Source organism: Gavialis gangeticus, unplaced genomic scaffold (genome assembly GCF_001723915.1).
Source record: "Gavialis gangeticus isolate Ggan-Ray unplaced genomic scaffold, GavGan_comp1, whole genome shotgun sequence".
NCBI classification, from domain to species: Eukaryota; Metazoa; Chordata; order Crocodylia; family Gavialidae; genus Gavialis; species Gavialis gangeticus.
Window position 1 is genome coordinate 10,344,183 of NW_017729005.1, and position 21,906 is coordinate 10,366,088.

Sequence of the window (21,906 nt, forward strand, 5' to 3'; positions counted from 1 at the left end):
TAAATAGTATATTTACTATATATATATATATATATATATATATAAAAACACATAGTATGAACATTTTGGGTTAACTGATGGGTTTATCCAGTTCTTCTATGTTTTCATTCACATTTTCCTTTATTTCCTTCACATACTGATAAAAATATCCAACACATTCTTCTTTTCTGGAAAGCACCTTGTCTAAATAAGTAAGGCTGCTTGCAGATATTTAAAAAAAAAAGCACCTTACTGAAAGAAGCATGTGCTACTTTGACTCAGCTCTGCAGCATCTATATAGATCAGGTGCTTCAGTGGGGCTTTTTGATTCAATCAGCTATTAGATAAAAGCACCAAAAAAGCCTCACTAAAGCACCTGATCTATACAGATGTTGGGCAAGCTGGGTCCAACCAACAACTCCAAGCAGCCTAAACGTTTATAAACGTGAAAACCAGCTCCATATTATACATGCAGATTGTGGTAAGCCCACATACAGCTGTGCTGAGAAAAAGGGGGTTAAGAAGCCTTCTTTCAGTTTTGCTCATCTTATTTCAGGACTACCTGAAATGACAAAGTATTCTCCTCATAAGCAACTTGTTGGGAAGACAAGAAAATAGATGGCTCCATGGCTCAACACAGTCTGTGACGCTCCTTTCCATATGGATCTCTGCATAGCCTAAACAGAGGGCTATAGCAAATATCACAATTTAGACCTGTATACAGAGCTGACCCTAGGGGCATGCAGGGCCCGGGGCGTATCAAGCTGTGCGGGGCCTGTGCAGTGTGGGGGTGGGGAGGTCGGTGAGTGCCCAGAGTGTGGGGCAGTCACCCTGATTCACACCCCCACAAGGGATGGTTCTGCCTGTAACTTCTAGAAGTTAGCAAACCTGCTGTATAATAAATCCATGTTAATCCCAGATCTGAAAGGGGTACAAGAATGATTATGCTTGGCCACTAATTCAATTATTGATTAAATTACCAAGTAGAAATTGCATTTCACAAATTTATTGTGTTCTTAAACTATATTCATATTTACCTACCTCCAAGAGGTAAAAAGATGAGAGAAAAGACTGGGAAGATAAGTAATTTTGAAAAGTAAAATTGAAAGCAATGCTGCTACATACCCGCCAGCTGCAGCTGCATGAAGACAAGTCCTGCCAAAGTCATCTGGGGTATCTATATCAAAGCCTACAAAAAGAGTTAATATATGGTGTCACTAAACAGTATTCATCTCTTTCACCAAATTGCTATCAGCAGTTTCTAAGTTATAATGCCATAATGCATGTTTATATTTGTTAGAACAGTTAATGTCAAAATATTTTTAAAAAACCATTTACTATCTGTAATACAGCAAATAGCAGCATTTTGTATTTCAGGAACCATGTTAATTTTGACTGCATATAAGAGGAATGACAATGAAAATGTAAGTTAACTAGCATTAGGGCTAGAAGTTCTTGATGGAATAATCTTTGCTTACTGGTTTTGTTTAAAAATATTGCCAAACAAAATTTGCAAAAAATGTGTAATAGCAACATTTAAGAATAAGCTAGTACTACTCACCTTAATATACAGTGCTCTGTATAGCAATCATTTTAAGAGTGATGTCAGCATTACTAAATCCAGAAGCTACTCGCATTATTTCATCCTTCAGTTTAGGTTTCTATTCCCAGGCAAAGAACTTCATTAAGCTGGAGTGAAGGTTGTAAATACCAGTTACTTAAGGGGAAAAATACCCTTTAGAGAATGGTGTAGTTTTCTCAAAAATGTTGTAAGAACCCTGGAAATTCAAATTTAAGATCTTACTTAAATCCAAATATTGGAATGTATGGAGATGCACAGTTACGATCACCAAAGCAGCCTTAAGTTTGCTCCTAAATGCAAGGGACTGTACAACTCTTCAAAACCATACACCATAGTGACAATGAAAATTGACCCATGATCTAAGTGTCTTGCTTTGCTCATGTTGATTTTCTCACTACAGCAGATATTTTTATTTTAAGTCTCTACACAGTCAGTGGACACAAACATGTCTCTTTGCTAAAATATACCACACTCAGGATGTTCAGGTAAGATAATCCACACACCCACTTCACGTAGTCACAATTTTACATATTAAGGTATTACTCCCCTGCTAACCATATGCATGTGCTCCAGCCACAATCGTACCAATTTCTAAATTATTCAAAGCTTGTAGATTGAGGGATAACTGGAGATTTGCCAAGATAATTCTTGAATGTTATTAAGAGGGGCACAACAGAGCATGTAAAAGAAAAATAGTGCTCATGTATCACAACTTCGTAGAAAACAAAGTTTTGGATTCTTCCTACAGGAGCTCTTATCTAGAGTGGTGACAGAATCAACTCCTATGTTAACCGCTTCCACACACACTGACAGAGCTTGTCTGACTGACTGCAGCTGAGAATTGAGATAAGATACACTCAACTATCATAAGTTAGATGAGCTAGCTCAAGAACTGCTCTAATTTAAAATGATGAACTGAGATTTATACAATGCTCTATGAAAATGAAGGAAGTAAATCTTCCCCTGCAGAAAGCCATGCCTTTGCCCTAAGTCCCATCTTCATGCAAGAGAAAAAACTTAAGATCTAACCTGAAATTTTAGTCTAAGTCAACGAAATGTACAACTGGCAAAAGGAAACGCTTTTGTAAACAAATCACAAAATGAAACTGTAGCATTCATTGTCACAGGTACCATGAAGGCTCAGGTCTTTCTTATAAGGCTCAAAAAAGGATTAAGCATTAAAAATAACAAGAAAATTAAATCGCATTATATGGCATTTTTTAAGATATTCAAATTCCTGTTTCAGGGCACAAGCCAGCCTCTAATAGAGGTTAGAAAGAAACTTCCTTTAAGAGCAGATTATTCTTTAAATGTTCAATGAAGAAGTTTCTCACATATTCCCCCTAAATACTTAGTGGCTGCCTACACCTGGAAAGGATGCTAAATTTGATGAGCCACTGGTCAAATCCAGGATGGCAATTCATATATTCTCATAAATGAACTTTGAAATATCCTCCTTTCACCAAAATGTATCTGTTTTACACAAAGTGCACAGGCATGCAGGGTGGAACTTTGGTAAAGACTATGAGGATTACAAGTTATCTAAGTGACTTTAACAGTGCAATTCCATACTTAGTTTAAAATTGAGGTTATAATAATAATAGTAAGAAACAACCAAGTGTTCAAGCTACATTTATGGTTTGAGAAAACTACAATATTCTTTTAAGAGTTTTATTCCTGAGTAACAGATGCTTATGACCAGAACTCCAGTTTTGTTTTTGCCTGGGAATTCATATTTTTTAAACTTTAAGGAGTCAGTGACCAAAACTAGTGATCTGCAAATGAATGAATTCCATTTTCCCTCAGGCTACTTCCTCACCCAATGCTACCTCACTTCCTGCATCCCAAGTCCAACTTAAGTGATATTATCAATATTAAAATGGGCTGCTTCTCCACTGCCCCATTCTGGTGCTTTCCCTCACTTCCAACAGATATAATTCTCCATTCTGTTTATCCATAGATTACTAAATTGCCTGACATCAGTACCTCCCTAAGGACTATCCATCACAGCGGCAAAACTGACTTCACTAAGTCTGTGAAGAGTGGTGACAAATTAAGTATCTCTCAAGATTCTGAATATACATGCAAATCAATTTCTCCTCCACAAAAGAGAAGTTACTTTGAGTAAAGATATGTATCAATATTAACTTCCATATACTAAAAAAGCATTTCTAGGATAGCAGTATTCAACCTGTTCAGTTTGAGAATTGAGTATATTTAAAAAGTGATCAATGCTGTTTCTTCAGGGAAGATGATTCACCTGGACTATGCCCCTCTGCCCAATTCACATAAGGAAAAAAAATCACCTGCAAGTCCTCTGTTGAAAATCCCTTAGACCTATGGAAGTCTGAAGTATGCATACATCTGATGTAGCACCTTGAGTAGAGGGGGCTGTTGAGGACAGAAAAGCAAAATGGCTGTATTCTTCCTGTTCCTAGCTAGAATATAGTCCCTAAAGGACAGCTGTTACCTGGTGCACGTTCCAGCAAGCTGTTCTACTTTGTGCTGGGGCTGGGGAAGAGAATCAGGAAATCTATATGGTGGCCATTTCTCATCTATTTCTCAACCTTTTTCCCTCCTCCAGAGATTCCCTACTTAGCTATTCTTTGCTAACATTGACCTGGGCCCAAGTGGAGACAATGCAATAGCCAAAGTTATTTTTGGTCTTGATCCAATTCAAAACTAATTATATTCTTAATGAAGCTATCCACAATTTAGAGCCGTGGGGGCCACAGGTTTGGGTATCACTGGCGTAAGCCAAATTGCACTAGACTGCCATGATGGCTGGGGGTAACTATGTTTTGCAGATGTTAGAGTCTTGCTCCCTCACTCCCTGAAATCACGTTATATTTTGAATCATTATAGACTGTGCAAATCAAATTTGTGGGCTTTCATGCCCACTGCTTCACTCCTGGTACAATTCTAAAAGATTGCAATTGGGGCTTACCACAGAAAGCTAGTGCCAACTTTAACTATGGTTAGTAATTCAAAGAATCTAGTACAGATCCTCAGTTATAAGTCAACTAATTATTCATTTCTATATACTTTGCAATAAGACATTAATATTAATTCCACACTGAAAGCACTAAGGATCACTAATTATGTATAAAGTAACCAAAACATTTTAAAGAGATCATCCTACCTGATGAAAGGAGTTTTCTGCAGCAGTCTGAAAATCCACTTAAAGCTGCCAAATGGAGAGGAAACATCCCATGTATACCCCGCCTAAGATACACCATAATCAGACATCGCAGTTCCATAACAATAAAGCTAAACAAGACTGCATGCCAAACTACACATAATTAGAATGGACAGATCTGGGAAATCTCTTAGTATGTTAAAAAAAATTATCTAATCAAAACCTAAAACATACATATAGAGCAGGAGCGGGCAATTATTTCGGGCGGAGGGCTGCTTACTGGGTTTTGGTAAATCATCAGGGGCTGCACGACAGGCAGCCAAGGGGCAGATAAATATTAAATTTTCTAAATTTTTTAGGGGCCCTGCGGGCAGGATAGAATGGCCTGGCAGGCCGCATCTGGCCCCCGGGCCTCATTTTACCCACCCCTGATTTAGAGTGACATTTAAATAAAAATGATGAGATTTTGTTTTGCATCTCTCAAACATATATTTTACAAATAATCAAAATTAGCAAGTGTAAAATCCAGTGTGCCTATTTAATAAGATGCTCTATCAGGAAAGTCCATGGAAAGACCACAGGTACAGACCAGGGGTGGGCAAAGTCTGACCCGCGGGCCAGATGAGGCCTGCGGTGGACTCTATTTCCCAGCAGCCCCTGCCCACGTTGCTGCAGCTGGTTTCCAGAAGCAGTAGGGCCATGACAGTGTGGGGCCAGGTTTTCCATGGAGACTGGCCCAAGTAGCACTGGCAGGGTGTGCAGTTGTGTGGGGAGCTGCTCTGGGGCTGAGGCCAGGGCCAGCATTTTGCAGTGGTGATAGCACAAGCTGGAGATGTGTCAAAGCTGTGATCTGCTGACCACAAGCCCTGGGTAGGGGAGTGCAGGCAGCGGATCGCGGCTGTCCCCCAGCTCTGGACCATGCTGTCACCACCAAAAAATCCTTGCCTGGGTCTGAAAACAGCTCCCTGCCCAGCCGCACCCTGCCAGTGCTGTTTGGGCCAGTCTCCATGGAAAATGTGGCCCTGCGCTGTCATGGCCCCACCTCCTGGGGCCTCCATGGAAACTGGCTGCAGCAATACAGGCAGTGGCTGCTAGGAAATGGAGTCTGGCTGCCAGGCAAATCTGCCATTTTGCCCATCCCCAAAATAACAAGCCTATTAAAGAATATAGATTCAAGCCCTCAGGACACAAGACTTAGGTCTGCATGATTCTATAGCAACACAAGGGCAGCAAAATTGCTCCAATCCTTCTTCATTTGGGGTCAAAGTTAAGGTGATTTAACCAACTGTTATAACTACATAATGAAGCAGATGTAATAGTGTGACAGCTGCTGCACATTCCTAAAAAGCAGCTACTCTTTCGTTTTAAGGGAACTAAAATAAATCATGTTTGTCCATACTCTATGTTACAGGGTTTCTAACTTGAAGTTTGCAAAATATGAAAAAATAATATATTGCTATAGTTTATCCAACTGGTACATTTCTAAACTATTTTAGCTTGTGCCCAAGTCAGTAAATGTTACCTACTTTGCAGTGTCAGCACCACTCGTAATCAGAGTGTTGATTAGTAGTTCATGGCCATATCTAGCTGCTATGTGCAATGGAGTATTTCCATTCTTATCTTCACAGTCTATTTCAGCTCCTATAAAATGAATAATTAATGTGAATACACATGCACACACATACATACAGGTTTGTTATCAAAATGGGGTTCAAAATAAAGTGATAGTAACATGTCAGCATGTGATTATTTTAGTGTCAATATTTAAAATATTTAAGTGATATTGAATGTTAAGAGCTAATGAAGTAACGGTAAATCTCTTGCCACATAACTTTACAGGGAAACAGTTTCAATGATCCAACCCTATAGAAAACCCATGTTTTTTCATCTAGAAAAAACAAGATGTAGCTGGGTTCAGTCTATAAGCATATAATCAGACTATAAAAACTGAAACTTTGGCCATAAAATGCCAAAGTATTTCAGAAGTGTTGATTGTAGCCATGTTGGTGTAAGGACATAGGCAGATAATGTTCTTTAGGTAAAAGTGATATCTTTTATTAGACCAACTAATTAGTTGGAAACATTGTTCTTTGCAAGCTGTTGGGCACAAACACCCTTCTTCAGGCACAGGGAGAGTCTGCTGGTGTTTTGTGTTTTCCTAGATGGAACAGAAACCAATACAGGCAGTCTTTGGACTGACGACACAATTGGTTCCTGAAACCTGCGTCTTAAGTTGAAACGTTGTAACTCAGAACCGATTTTCCATAGGAAACAATGTTATAAATGGGGGATTGGTTCTAGAACCAAGGCCCAATATCCTACACCAAAAATAACCCAGAATTTTGTACTCAATCAATTATACATGAGTAATATAGCTACATTAATGTATTTATATTGCAAACAGAAATCGTATGGATTTAGAAGGACTTCTTTGAGGTAACTGCTGGACATTTTGAAGGGCTCTTGGTTGGACTTTTTGAAGGGTTCTTGGCTGGAGTCTTCTCAGGAGTCTTGGCTGCAGGTTTTTCTGGAGTCTTGTCTGCTTTCTTAAAGAAAGTGTCCAAGGAAGTTTGGACAGGTGTTCTCCAGGGAGATGGGCAATGCAGCAAACTTGTTTGCTGGTGTGGTGCCATGTCAGATCAAGCATTGTAAAGTCGAAACTGATGTCAGAAAGTTGAAATGGTGTCAATTTATAAATGCTGTAAGCATGAAACATTGCAACTCGAAACAACTGTAAGTCGAGGACTGCCTGTATACAAAAATGCAGGTCTGTGAAAATGTAAAATGTGTGGCAGTGAGGATCAGAGGCCATGGGAGACAATAGGTGAGAGACAGGTAGGTGTGGGAAAAGGGGGCAATGTTGACTTGGTGACAGAATGTAGCTGGTAAAATGTACAGAGGTTACCTGGGGTAATGAGATGGCAGGCAGGTTATAATGTGCCATAAATCCAATGTCTATATTTAGCCCATGATTTTTTGTAACCAGTAGATTTATGAAGCAAAGTTCATAGACTCATCTAACAAAGGTGTTTTGTAAATTCCCTTTGAGGATTAGAACTGTGAGACTGGAGAGAGAGATTTTCCATCAGTGCTAAATGATGGAAAATATGTAGGAAAAACCAAACAACTGCACACCAGAATGAATGCACACCTAAAGTCTATCAAGGACAAAAATACCCAATTACCTGTGGGTGCACACTTCTTACAAGACAACCACTCTCTCCAATCTCTCAGTTCTAATCCTCAAAGGGAATTTACAAAACACCTTTCACAGATGAGCCTACAAACAACTTCATAAATCTACTGGATACAAAAAATCATGGACTAAATATAGACATTGGATTTATGGCACATTATAACCCAGCTTGCCATCCAATAACCCCAGGTAACCTCTCTATATTTTACCAGCTATTCTACCACCAGGTCAATATTCCCCAACCCTCCCCACCCCAAATCTTCTATCTATTGTCCCCCATGGCCTCTGATCCGCACAGCCAAACATTTAGATTTTCACAGGCCTGCATTTGGCATATTGGCTTCTATTCCATCCAGGAGACCACAAAACAGCATCAGACTCCCCCTAGGCCTGAAGAGGGGTATTTGTGCCCAAAAGCTTGCAAAGAACAAGTTTTCGACCTATTCAGTTGGTCTAATAAGAGATACCACTTTTAGTCAAAGAACCTCATCTGCTAAAGTATTTCAGAACCCACCATATTTACTCAAATTTAAGATGAGGTTCCCCCCATCAGCATGGGAGAAAATGGCTCCTCGTCTTATATTCACATGAAAGGAAGCCTCATTAAATACATTCTCTATCATTAAACTGCATATGCTCAGTAATGGAAACCAACTATGAACATGATTAAATGCAGCCAACACTGAGCATGACTATAAAACACATGGCCCATATTGGGCAAACATGCTTATGAGAACCTACTATAAGGATAGGTTACTGCAGCCTGAGTAAGATATATGGTAGTGCCCATTGTGCCCAGTCCCATCAGTGCCAACTCTAAGTCATGGTGAGCTACGACACTGCGTACATTTCAACTTCCTCTTCAATCCTACAGCTGAACTGTGCCTTTATTTCCCATTTCTAATGATTCCTGTTTCTTCACCAACCTTAAATTTTTGACAAACATCAACAAACGGGGCCGCAAACAGTTCATCCAAAATTCCTCTGATGTCCCTATCCCAGCCTGTCATGTATGGTTAGTGTGACCAAACCCTCCATCAGGTAGAACTGAAGCAGATTGCCCTGTGCCTCATCTGCATAAACATTTTTGAAGGACCCCATTTTTGGAGGACTCATGACAAGAACACCCCATTCCAGTCATGAGTGGGAGGGTTAATTAGCACATGGATCTTTTTGGGGAGTAGAAGAGGGTATCTGGAGTACACACACATATGGAGCAGTGCTGAGCTATGGGGTCATCATGGCCTGAAATGCTGCTGACTCTGCTGGGGCCCAGTCCAATGAACTATTTGATAAATCATGAGCCTTTCAGCTTTGGACTAATATCATGCATAGTTTGTACTATGTATAAATAGGTAAAGTGCTGCTTATAAGTGTGTCAATGGAATACATGTGCTAAAACTTCCTGCAATTTCAAAAAAGGTAAAAATGAATCAATTTTAGATGAACTAAGTCTATGGGTACCAACAGTAATTAGCTTATATGCAAATTACTACAGGTATATCATTGAAAGTTCAGTTTTTTCAAATTTGCACCTCATTTCCAGGTGCTCAGGGAGAATAAGGTCTGACAGTGAGGGGAGTGGGGAAGAACCTGGGGAGGGCAGAGGGCAAGGGGGCTCCCCTCCGCAGATTTATTTTCCCTGCTGTAGCAGTAGGAGGCGGACAAAGTCAAGGCAAACCTTCAATAAGTAGATCTTACACCTGGAATATTATAACAAATTTTTAATTTTCCATATATAGAATCTAATTAGTGGGGGGTTGTCTCATATTCAAGTAAATATACTATTTCAGAAAGTGAAAATATCATTAACATTTCAACATCATGTACGTTAAAAAAAAAACCCTTTCTTTTTACCATTCTGGATGATGGTTTGGGATCTTGAAAATCTACCATGAATTGCTGTCATGTGCAACGGTGTTTTGCCATCTTTACTCTGGGGAAGAGGGGAAAAATAAATCAAACTATACGTAGTAGAATTTTATCCAAGGTTAATAAGAAATAGCAAATGTATTGCCACAAATCCTGTAAATCTCTTTGCAGTACTATAAGACAACTGGCAAAGGACAAGGCAGGACGACACTGCGGGCATTCCAACAAAGTGCCTGCCTTGCCGTTTTTAACTATTGTTCCAGATGTCTGCAACTCAGTCATGCGCACTCATCTCAGAATTGTACCTTGGGCCCATTATTCAAGAGAATACTGATATTGGGTAAATTTAGCACCATGCACTATGCCCACCTCCCCATAAATCTAAAACCCAAACAATCAACACAGTTTCTTTGATTAAGAAAGAAATACCTATAGGTATTGCAGATTGATACAAGTGATATTAGAACATAAGACATTTGCTTGATGTTGCCTTAAAACAACACTCTTAAGTAATTCATCATAAAATGCAAGAAATCCTTAACGTGAACTATTCAACCACAGTGAGTATTGTAGATTTGACACACATACCAAATGTGCATTTAACCATTCACCCAGAAAAGATATCTTGAAAAGTAGGTCAATGTTAATGCATGAGAGGATTTCAGGTTTTAACAGCATGATCTAAAGGCATTCATACACTGTCTTTCCTATGGTTATTGCTTAAGGATGAAATTGTGTTCTGCTACCAGCTCATTAAAGGCAAGTAGAAAACTTCATATACAAAAAAAAAATTATTATAAACCCTACTGAGAAACATGGTTTTGCAATTAACAAATATAAAAACATTTTTTTATTCCTCAGAGGTACATATGCACGTATTGATCAACTATACTCAAATATCAAATTGTACACTGTTCAGGAAATATGGATAAAAAGGTAAAGGTGATATACCTTAATGATGTCATAGGGCATAAATGGACATTCATTTGAAGTGCTAAGGATTACTGGGAAATTTGCAGCGACTCAGAAATGTGGTATGCCAGGCATGTGCACCCGTTCAAGCTCTCAGCTGTCCAGAGCACCGCAAAAATATTGCTAGAACATGTACTGCTAGCACTCCGCAGCCAAGGGGACCATTTGCTGACAGCACAGTGTGCTTTGACAGAGACTGTCTCCCTACCCCATCTTCAGAGGCTCCCAAGGACAGCTGAGCACAGAGCCAAGTCCTGACTGGTTAGTCACCTGGGGACTGTGCCCATCCATGGACTTGCCAGCTGGGGGAAGGCAGAGGGACAGATTCCCTGGTCAGTTTCCACTCTCAAAGGCTTATCATAATTACACTCCCAGCCTGGAATGCAGCACCGTGTGGCGCCCAACCCAGCAGTGGCAGCAGGTCACATGTGTCTTGTACACCTGCTAGCAGAGTCAAGGCCTGCCACTGCCCTTGTTTGGATCCTGTCCAGCCTGGAGGACAGCACCAATATACAGTCACATGGATATGACCAAAATCTTGGCCATAAGCATTCAAGCTCTCTGCTTCCTGGTTCTTATCCCCCAAAAGCTACCTGGCTGATAAAGACTATGCCATACTAGACATCATGATAACGGGGGGAATTCCTGGACCACCTACAGACTGTGTACTGGCATGAGTATCAATTGCTGGGAACACATCATCATGAAGACCTAGGATGACTAGCAGTGAGAGAAGAACTTCATAGAAATATTCACATTCACATGACAGCACCAGCCTGCAGACACCCCTTGCCATGGAGAAGTGCATTACTGTCACTGGCTGGGAGCTCATAATCCCTGGCAACTTCCGATCTGTAATCAGCCAGTTTGGCATGGGCAAGTGCACAGTGGAATGACAATATAGAGGGCACCCCTGATTATCCAACAGGTGCTAGCACTATGTTTCACCTACCTCACCAACCCAGGTAGTCAGCAATGGAAGATGGGCACCATGACCTTGCACAGGCTTCACTATTTATACATGCTGGGCTCATACACTACTGTGACCACTCAGACTCACAGACCCTCTGGCATCAAACCTGGCCCGAGGCCTTGCACAATTGTGCTGCACTACACAAAGCACATGTGCACCTCCTGGCACAGATAACCATGGAATGACCCTTGGGAAACAATGTCCTGCAGAGCTCTAACTCTGCCTCGGCTTCAGGAGAAGTGCCTAACCATCTCCTTTGCCCTAGACATGGCCTTTAAACATTACAACAACCTTGAGCAGTGCTCCGCTGACTGTAGAATGCCTGCACATGGAATCAATCAATCCTGACTTTTTCCTCAGTACCCTTGATGAGATTGTATATAAGGCAAGAAATGCCATGCCGCTATGACATGAATGGGTATTGTAATGCACAATGAGGGGTTTTGTGAGTTGAGTTCATACTGTGTTTTTCAGAAGATGGTGCAGGACTGGTTATGAGTGAAGATGCCAATGTGATTCAGTTTGGAGAAGCAATATGCACCAGAGTGAACTCAGATTTATCTTGAATTCCATCTAAACTAATCTACATATGGCTCAGAAATTAAATAAAAAACTTGCTTGGCTTTCAATAAGAGCAATGATATTTCAGGACTAAGCAAGAAAACTACTGAGTGTTTCAAACAGACAAACACACCTGAAGTTAAAGTAAAATTCAAAAGTGCAATTCACTTTGGGGGGGACCACAGATAATCTACATGCTAGAATTCTGAAAGAACTGGAATACGAAACTAAACTCAGTATCAAGGATTTTTAATAAATCTCTAAAGTTATGAGTACCAGAGAATTACAAAACATAGCATCTATATTTAAAAATGGGAAAAACATACCTTAGTCTCATCTCAATAGTATGCAAGCCTTTAGAACAAATTTTGAAGTAAAGTATAATTAAACACGTGCAGGTAAAAGGAAAAAGGTATAAAATGCAATGCATGTTTACCAAAGGTCAACTGTACCAGACTAACCACACAGCTTTGATAAGATGATTGATTTTCTAGACGAAGGAAATGCAATAGATTTTATCTATCTGGACTTCAGCATTTGACATAGTGCCACATAGGAAAATATTGTGAGGATTAGCACTAGAATTGCAGGGTAGACAAAGTACTAGGTAAAGAGGAGACAATAATGGGTAACTTTGAAAGAGGAAATATCAAGCTGGGGAGAAGGTATTAGTGGGAGGACAACTGGGGATACCTTTAAAGACTGGTGTAGTAGGAACAAAATGAAATTCATTAATACAACATGTACTTAGTGTATAATAGAAATTTCTGCTTTAAGCTAGGAAACACATCTGTTGGAAGCTAAAGAGAAGGGCCTAGATTTATTAGATGGTTATAGCAGGACTATGAGCCACAAATGTCATGTGTGAGTAAAAAAAATAAAAATACAATCCTAAAATATAATTAGGAGAGGTGTTTCCAGTACAGAAGTACAATTCTCCAGTGAGGTGTACACAGAATTCCAGATGCGGACAACTGTTTACTCATGTTAACCAAAGAGTTATCTAAAATAAAACAGCGTGGAAAATGGTGACTAGGATGATTAGGGCAGTCTTTCTTATGAACAGGAAACTAACAACATTTTGGCAGGATGAAGAAGCCACCCAAATGGTGAGAAGGGAGAGATCATTCTCCAAGAATGCATCATTAGGGTAAACAACAAGGAGGTAAAAGACCTACTTAAACTAGAGGAAAATCTGTCACAAGAGCAAATAGGTATAAACTGGCTATGAATACATGTAATCTGGAAATCAGCAAAAAGTCCAGCCAACAGAATAACATGCTTTAAGAAGGACTATTTACAATCATTTACAAATGAAACTCAAATCAGCAGGACTAGAGATTTCTTCAAGTTCTAAGTTCTTATGTTCCTCTGTAACTACATTGAGGTAATTTGATTTTAAAAAAATGTCTATCACAATATACAGTTATACAAAAGAGCAAAATTAAAACTTTGTGAAAAATGTCATGCTCAGTATTTTGGACTGCATAAATAATTTCAGAATTGAACACACACATAAGATCTAAAGATTTTTATTTCTTCTGTGATTGTAACCTTTCAAATATATATGTTAAATGAATAGGCTGGAAAGCAGTGTACAGAGAACTATAGAAAGTGAATTTCTTAAGTAATGAAATAGCAGCTCCAGTTCACTGAACTGAAAATATTAGGCTTCTAAAGATTTAGGATGTAGTTTCCTGAGACAGCACAGGACATGACCTAACCATATAGGTCTAGAAAAAACCTCCTGTTTCCTTTTTTCCTTGGAGGTCCTTGATCTATGTAGTGGTCAAATGTAACCTTGCTAAGCTTATGAGATCTGACATAGTAGAATAGCTGTAAGCTAACCTTATTTTTACTGTATTCACTGAAACTCCGTTAAGTGAGATAATAGGAAAAAGAATCAAATCCAGGTCTCCTATAATTGACCACCAGTCAAGATACGCTCACAAAACCTTTTTTTTTTTTAAACAAAAAACCAAAACCCACACAAAGAAAGCAGCCTTTGCCTATTTACAGACAGGGAACAAGCACAGAATACCAGATACGCTCAAGTGATCACCCATTCAAGTACTAACCCCACAACTAAACACTGTTTCATTTTAAAATTAAAAAAGGAAGTCTACTTAGATTACTCACACTGTTGATTTTTTCATGTATCCTGCTGTGCCTGTACAACATCAATTAAATGGTGTCCTATAATTTATCCACCCCAAAATGTGCCTAGATTTGTGCACATCTGGAATAGCAAGAGCCGATGTTACAGTAAAAACAGGACAGAGCAGAACAAATTTTCATAAACTCCCCCTTCCACGGAAAATGCAGCAAAAGTAAAAAATGTCTGCTGATCTGCTATCTTGCTCTCCCTTCCTCTCCTAATGGTGAAATCAATGAGGTTTACAGTTGGCTTTCTGGATTCTCCAAAACATTCACTGGTCAATGTCCACCTAACCACAGGAACCCAAACAGACTGCTAACAGAGATAACTTTCTGAACCTGGTCATGCCCGAAAATGCCAGGAGCATGAGACTGCTATGATATTACTGACTAGACATCCCTCTAAAAATCATGACAGTAGGTGAGCATTGGAGAGAACTAGTGCAGCTCAACAGATATCTGATTATAGCAATGTGCAAATGTTCAATTCTAGCTGTGCAAAATTTCTACTAATAGAAATGATTTCAGGAGAGGTAGCAGTACAGATTTTCAGTCTGCAGCCACCCCATCTTCCATGATCCTTAAGCTCTCTCAAGAACAGGATGATCCCAGTCTGGGGAAGGCATGGGCTGTCCCAGTCCTCCCATTCCCAGGGGAACTAGGGCAGTGGGGCAAAGCCCACACCTGCTTCTCACATCAGGGACTCCAGTGTGAGAAACAGGCAAAAGGCTGCACTGCCCACTGTACTTAGCTCCAGATGCCAGGCAGCCGAGAGGAGGGAGCAGCATGGCAAAGCACCCTGCAGATAAGAGCCCTGCTCAGCCATTGGGCACTGGGAGAGAAGTGGTGGAGCAACACAGCTCCCTGATCTCACATTGATGTTCCTGGTGCCCAGTAGAGGAGCAGGGAGAACAGCACTTGTAAGACCCTGCCTGCTTTTTACACAACACCAGACTGAGAAGTAGGCAGGGGACAGTTGACAGCTGCCTCCCCCCCTTCCCCACAACACCTTTTCCAGATTGGGGTCAGCCTGGTTTTGGGAAGGCATGGGAGCCTTTCTTCCAACAGATATGTGCACGTTCAGTCTCCTAGGAAAAACTCTTCCAGGAATGATTTCTCCCTCATTATAGTTGGGCTATTTAAATTTTCTCCCAGAAGAGCCTTTTTTGCTCTGGGAGAAAAGTTTTGAATGTCTGTGCACTTGTGTTTTCCATCAGGAGAACAGCAATTCTTCCAGTAGAAACTGAATGTCTGTGCATGGCCTATGTAAAGTAAGATAAACAAAATATTGCGACTGCTGCAAGAAGTTTGAACTTATCTTTAATATTTGAAAATGAGAAAAAACCTCAGGACACCTGCAATTAAACTGGATTTACATCAGTAAAAGGAAGATTAAATAAAATGGAAAAAAAGGTGTTTTTCTCCCTAGCCCATTTAAGTGTTTGATATAGCAAACCTCTTGGTTTCAAATACTTACCAACTCAAGTAATGAAATTTTAATTATGGGTTCATATAATAGAAATCACCAAGTAGCCTCAACTATAAAGGCCCTGTTTTCAATTGCTTACAGCGTGAATCAGCAACCACAGTTAGGCAGCAGGGAGAAGTAGCAATCAGGTCCTGCTGCTGGCCTGCCTCAGATCTGACCTGCATCATTCTTGCCTGCCACCAGAAAGTGTTACCAACCACTGAGCAACAACATTACCAATCTTTAATTTTGTGAGGTGAAATTTTTGTTCATTTGCATCAGGCTGGGCTTACTTCCACCTCCCACTGCCTCTAATTTCAGGAAAATATTCTTTGTTTTGTTCATGTAAAAATATTCTCAATAAAACAGTCCCAAGAAGCTTCACTGCCTCCGTGCTTTGGGTAGGAGACTAGAAATGTAGATGGAGGTGAGACTGCCTTGGTGATTGTGTCATGCATTTTATCAACCCGTGCTTTGCCAAGTTTAACAGGGGACCTGAATGAATCAGCGTACCTGGACCCTGTGCCAAGGCAGTTCACAGAAAGGTGGGAGTGCTGACAGATGGCACCCGGGAGAGAACTGTGAGAAACATTGGTGAGGGGAGTGGGGATTGAAGCAGTCAGTCCAGGCACAAGGAACCTGCACCAGGGAGCCAGAGATGCCTGTCATTTTAAGAGGACAGAGCAGAAGAAGCACTGGCTGACTCTTAATTAAATGTGCATGGGGGGGGAGGGGGTGTATGAAGGCATGCGATTCAAAGGAGGAAAGTCTCTTGGACATATAAACCCAGTCCTAAATCTGAGCAGGCAGTCAAGCCCTGCTGGCTGCACTAAGAGGAGTTTCCACAAGGAAGCAGACTGTGGGAAGCAGTGCCCTGGGAAACAAAGGCTATCCTCAAGGGTGAGAAGGGGCCTAATTCTGAGAGTCATAGTTTATGGGCAGTGAATTCTGTAAAGGCAGTATGCATATATTTTATGTGCTAATATAGGTTTGTTTATGTTCATGGTACCACTGGTAGATGGTGCAACTGATAGAGAAGGAAAAGAGTCCACAGAGGTGCCTGAGGGGCAGAACTACTTAGCCCTGCCAGGGGCAGGGATGCAGAGCACAGGCAAGCTGAAGCCAGGAAGGACACAACTGGAGCCCAGAGGGGGAACAGGAGCAATCTGAGGCTGGGAAGGCCAGAGCTTGAGACCAGAGGGGGCAACAGGGGCAGCCAGGGGCTATTGAGAGGCTGGGATGAAAAAGGCCAGGCCAGAGCCAAAGTGGGCCCAGGCTACCCGTTTACAGCCAAATTAACCTGTAGGCTAAAACTAGGAAAGATAAAGCCTGTACAAGGGAATAGCTAGCAACTGACTGAGACCTGCAAGACAGGGGCGTTGCTGGATGGGCAGAAGGGGGCCATAGATGTAACCCTTAAAGCAAGTAGGGTCTGAGAATGAGTAGATGAAAGTAAGAGTGAGCAAGCATCCTAGGCTCAACCAGTCTGACAGCAGCCTCCCCACATTATTGTTTAACATCAAGGTGTAGCAAAGTGAGGAAGTAGGGAGAGACCTTGGGAACCAGACAGGGAAGACAGCCCAAATGGGGCACCATCCTGTTACGCCAAGTTACACTTGTTAGAATTTGCAATGAGATTCTCCAAAGATTCCATCTACATTGAGCATACTCATTCACTAAGCATACTTAAGATAAATAAGATCATCGAGTCCGGCAGGGGGCTGGACTTGATGATCTTCTGAGGTCCCTTCCAGCCCTAATGTCTATGAATCTACTTCAACTTGAGACTGAGCAGGACTTTCTTCTTCCTTTCTGGAAGCAAGCAGGCATTGGAATAAAGTATTAGGGTGACTATTTGTCCTATACCCTCAACCTATTGGTACCTAGGCTGCAAGGGGATAGATGAGAAAGTAACCCAATTGGAATGATGTGAAGAACAAAGTTTGGTACTGAGGAGTGAAGGAGACAGATATGTGGAGCCAAGGGGCAAGGGGAGACTGGGACTGGAAAAAGAACAAAAATACAGGCTTGAAGAAACTAGGGTATAAGTAGTTGTTTTCTGGGTTTTTCTACTTTAACACTACAGATTGGGAAAATAAAACTGATTTCAAACCACATGGGAGAGAGAAAGTATAAATAGATTAAATACTACTACAGAATGCCCAATCAATCCAAAGAAAAGACAGTTTTAGTCCATTAAAAACTAATTAAAAGAAAAGCAAAATCCCTTGAAAATGATTCAATTTTCTATCAAGCACTGATACATTTCCAGTCATGTCTGTTGTCTTCTGCTAACAACCTTACTATGGATTAAGTACTAATTGGGGTTTTAATATTTTAAGATTCACTGAAAACATCACATTTTTGTAAAAGGAGGGTGTTCAAGTTTCCGAGTCAGATATCAGGTACCGTAAGTTCTGTTTTGCTTGTTCTGTCTCTCTAAAGTATAAAACTGCAGTCTGGGTGGAAAGCCATTATATGATTTTTAAAGTACTCTAAGGGAAATAGCTTGAGGGTCTAAAAGAAAATAATCAATCCCATATTCTGATTTTTAGGTCAGAATTCCTAGTTTTAAGCACCACCGTTTCTTTAGCAACCAAATAGAAGAAAAGCATCTCCGGCTCTTTCTGGCATGTGAGTGGAGGTGGGGCACTGACCCGGGGCTGCGCTGGGAAGCTGGCAGTGGCAGCACTGGGAGTGGAGCTGCAGTGAAATCTGGGGTGGCTGCAGCCCCCTCCCAGTGCCACCAGCACCTGCTCCAAGCCTGCTCCTGGTGAGAAGAGCCCTGCACAGCCCCAACTCCAGCCCACAGCATCAGCCCGCCCACCTGCCCGTCCCACACAGATCCGGTGCCACATGCCCCCCCTTTCCACCCCTCTGTGCCCTCCCAGGATACAAGCAGAGATGGGAGCCGCCCCCCTCCACAAGCTGTGGCCCCATCTTATGCCTGCCCTGCCCCAACTGGGCAGAGCCTGCCTCGCCCTCTCCCTCACTGCAGGGAGCGTTGATCTGCACCCCCATGCTCCTACCCTCTGCCCTCCCCTTCCACCCGACCAGACTTACCAGCTGGATGCAGCAGTATCAGAAATTGAATCATTATCAGTCAATATGCCTCCTTAAATATCAGGTACCGGTACTGGCCCCCACTCTATCAGCGCACCCTTAATACAATCCTATGCTTCTATTATTCTAGGAATATGATAAACACTATTCTGTATTGTTTTAAGGCCTAGACATTAACAAATCCTTTATAAAAATTGCATGCCAAATATATTTCTAACTGTACACCCACCTCTCACTTTTGCTTCCCAAAGCACAGATTTGAGCTCAAAGTGCTGCTAAGTTACATTACATCAACCACGACCTCCACTGCAACTTACACCATGGCTTTAGTTAACATTTTGTTCACAGAGTTCTGAATTTAAATAAAAATGAAATCTGAAATCAAATTTTAAAGAAAAATACAAAACTACTCAAGAAAGACTGTTAGTTAGGAAGAGTCAGGATAGAAGATTTGCTTTACCCTTTGAGGCTGGATCTAAGGAATAGAAGTTTATGTCCTAAATATACTGGGGTGTTATATTAAGTGAGAAGCTGGCAATATGAAAAAAAAAGAAATGGAAAGGGAAGTACACATAAGGACCTGTGTATTCTCCATCAAGCGAGAGATCAAATTCAACAGCAGGGTTCCTTAAAATTTCTGTGGCACTGCAATGAACTTTTCATCAACTGAAATTTCTGCAAGTTTCCATTAAAATTGTAAGGTTTTCATTTAAGTATGAAAATGAACTGTACATATCTTCTATTTTTATATTAAATAGATTAATGGCATTTTCATAGATTTTATAGACATTAGTGCTCAAAAGGGACCTTGTGAGATCATCGGGTCCAGCCTGCTGACCAAGGGACAGGAAGTCAGCTGGGGTCACATCACCCCAGCAAGATAAGCATCCAGGCATTTCTTAAAGGTATTATATTTTCTTCATCCATCTTAAATTTCATTCTGACTGATAAAGAACAGGTTGCAAATGTAAGGATGATATAATATCTGATGAGAAGTGATTACAATAGTACAGGATTCATAATTCTAAGAAAAGGAATGCATAGGATTAATAAAATACGGAAACTAGACTGAAGAAGGGCAGATTTCAAATCAAGAAATAATAAATAATGTCTCATGGGTAGGGAAATTGATGGATAAAAGGATTCAGAGTGGTTGGCAGTTCATGAGGGATATGCTGTTGATGGTTCAACAAGAAGCTATACTGAAAAAAGCACTACAGAAGATCAATGTGGCTACAGAAAAGACTACTTAATTAAAAGGGAAACAGTGAATAAAAAGAGGGCAGGTAACTAAAGAAGCATATAGAAGAACAGCAAGAATGTGCAGGTACAAAAGCAAAGAGAAAAATGGATACATAATTGGCTAAATAACTTCAAGTACATATATAAATGGATCAAAGAAGGCCTCAAGTTTCAAGTCGAATACCATAGGGATCTGTTCTGGGTCTGGTGCTGTTCAATATTTTTCTTAATGATTGGGAAAGGAGAGAAAGCTTCTTGATCAAATTTACATCTGGCACAAAACTGGGGAGGGCTTGCAAACATTTTGGAGGACAGAATTAAAATTTAATAGGATCTTAGATCAGAGAATTGGGCGCTATATAACAAATGAAATACAGAGCCTATGCAAGGTATTCTACTTAAGAAAAAAAACAAACGCACAGATACAGAATAGGAGATAATTGGGTAGGCAGTAATAATTGCCAAGAAGATTCCAGGGTTTTGGCTTAAGAGATACTCAACATGAACAATAATGTGATGCAGTCACCATGAAAAAAATGAAATTTTGGGCTGCATTAAATGTATACCCTGTAAGACACAGAAGGCAACAGTACCCCACTACTCAGTTCAGCCACACTACTCCATCTACAATTCAAGAAAGATGGGGATAAACTGGAGAAAATTCAGAGGGCAGCAGCAAAGATGACAGAAGAGTTGCAATGTAAACCATAGAAAGAAAGGTTGAGAGAACTAGGTTTGTTTAGTTTTGGGGAAAATAAGATTGAGAAGGAACATGACAGCAGTTTCCAAATATTTGAAAGTCTTCCAAAAACTATTCTCCCCCGCAAAAAGAGGGCAAGATAAAGAAATGGGTGTAAAGTGCAGCAAGCCGATTTAGAGTAAATAGCAAAAATATTTCCTTACACTCAGAACAACAAGATAGTGGAACAAACTGCTCGGGGAAGTTATAGAATCTCCTTCACTGGAGGTTTTCAAGAAGAGGGTGATTGTCTCAAGTAGTATAGGAATAGCACACTGCATTTGGGCACAGGGCTGAACTAACTCACCTGTGTGATCTCTTAAAAACCCATGTTTCTACGTTCAAATTACAAATTGCAGGTTGTTGCCAAGTAGGAAAAAAAATAAAAAGAGGGAAATTCAGTAGCGTGTAGAATACAAGAATTGCTCAGTCTGTCAAATTGAGAGACTGCCCTTTGCATTTTGATTTTTGGGGGTTTTTTTAAATAATTTCACTCCATGTTTTTGCCAGCTCTGATTTTCTTTTCAAGGGGTTATTTTTATTTATTTATTTATTTTTAGAATAATTGGTAGCTCTCATGGCCAAGAAAAGATGTTTTTAGCTCCCCCAGATCAAAAGATTTTAAGGTGTTAGTCTAAAACTTCTAAGGCATTTTGGACCCTCAGATAAGAAAAAAATAACTAAGAGTTCTTAAAGCTGTATTGTTCATGTGCAAAATCTAGTGTAGATGAACTGGAGACCTATTGCCTTAAGCAGTATGCACAGATGCCCCATGGTCACCTCTGTGGTCTGTACTGAGAGTAAAAAGGGCAGTGTATACTTCCTACTCTTCAGGTTCTTCTAAACTAAAGAATCACAAAATGCCTGGGACTCCAAATAAGAGAGGCTGGAGGACCAAGATGTAGAATATGCATATGGGGATATTTTTTTCAAAGTGATGGCCTTCTTCACAAGATGAGAGAA

At 40.5% G+C, this 21,906-nt stretch overlaps 1 protein-coding gene across 3 annotated transcripts in view; it reads right to left on the reverse strand.

The window, feature by feature from the left end:
- Positions 1–21,906, reverse strand: part of ANKRD28 (ankyrin repeat domain 28) — a 224,984-nt gene that overhangs the window by 56,783 nt on the left and 146,295 nt on the right. For all 3 annotated transcript variants that reach the window (XM_019508654.1, XM_019508653.1, XM_019508652.1), the window contains exons 9-12: positions 9,754–9,832; positions 6,227–6,341; positions 4,704–4,786; positions 1,105–1,168 (exon numbers count right to left, since the gene is read on the reverse strand). In XM_019508654.1, the coding sequence (XP_019364199.1) occupies positions 1,105–1,168; positions 4,704–4,786; positions 6,227–6,341; positions 9,754–9,832 (341 nt within the window). The remainder of the gene's footprint in view (positions 1–1,104; positions 1,169–4,703; positions 4,787–6,226; positions 6,342–9,753; positions 9,833–21,906) is intronic.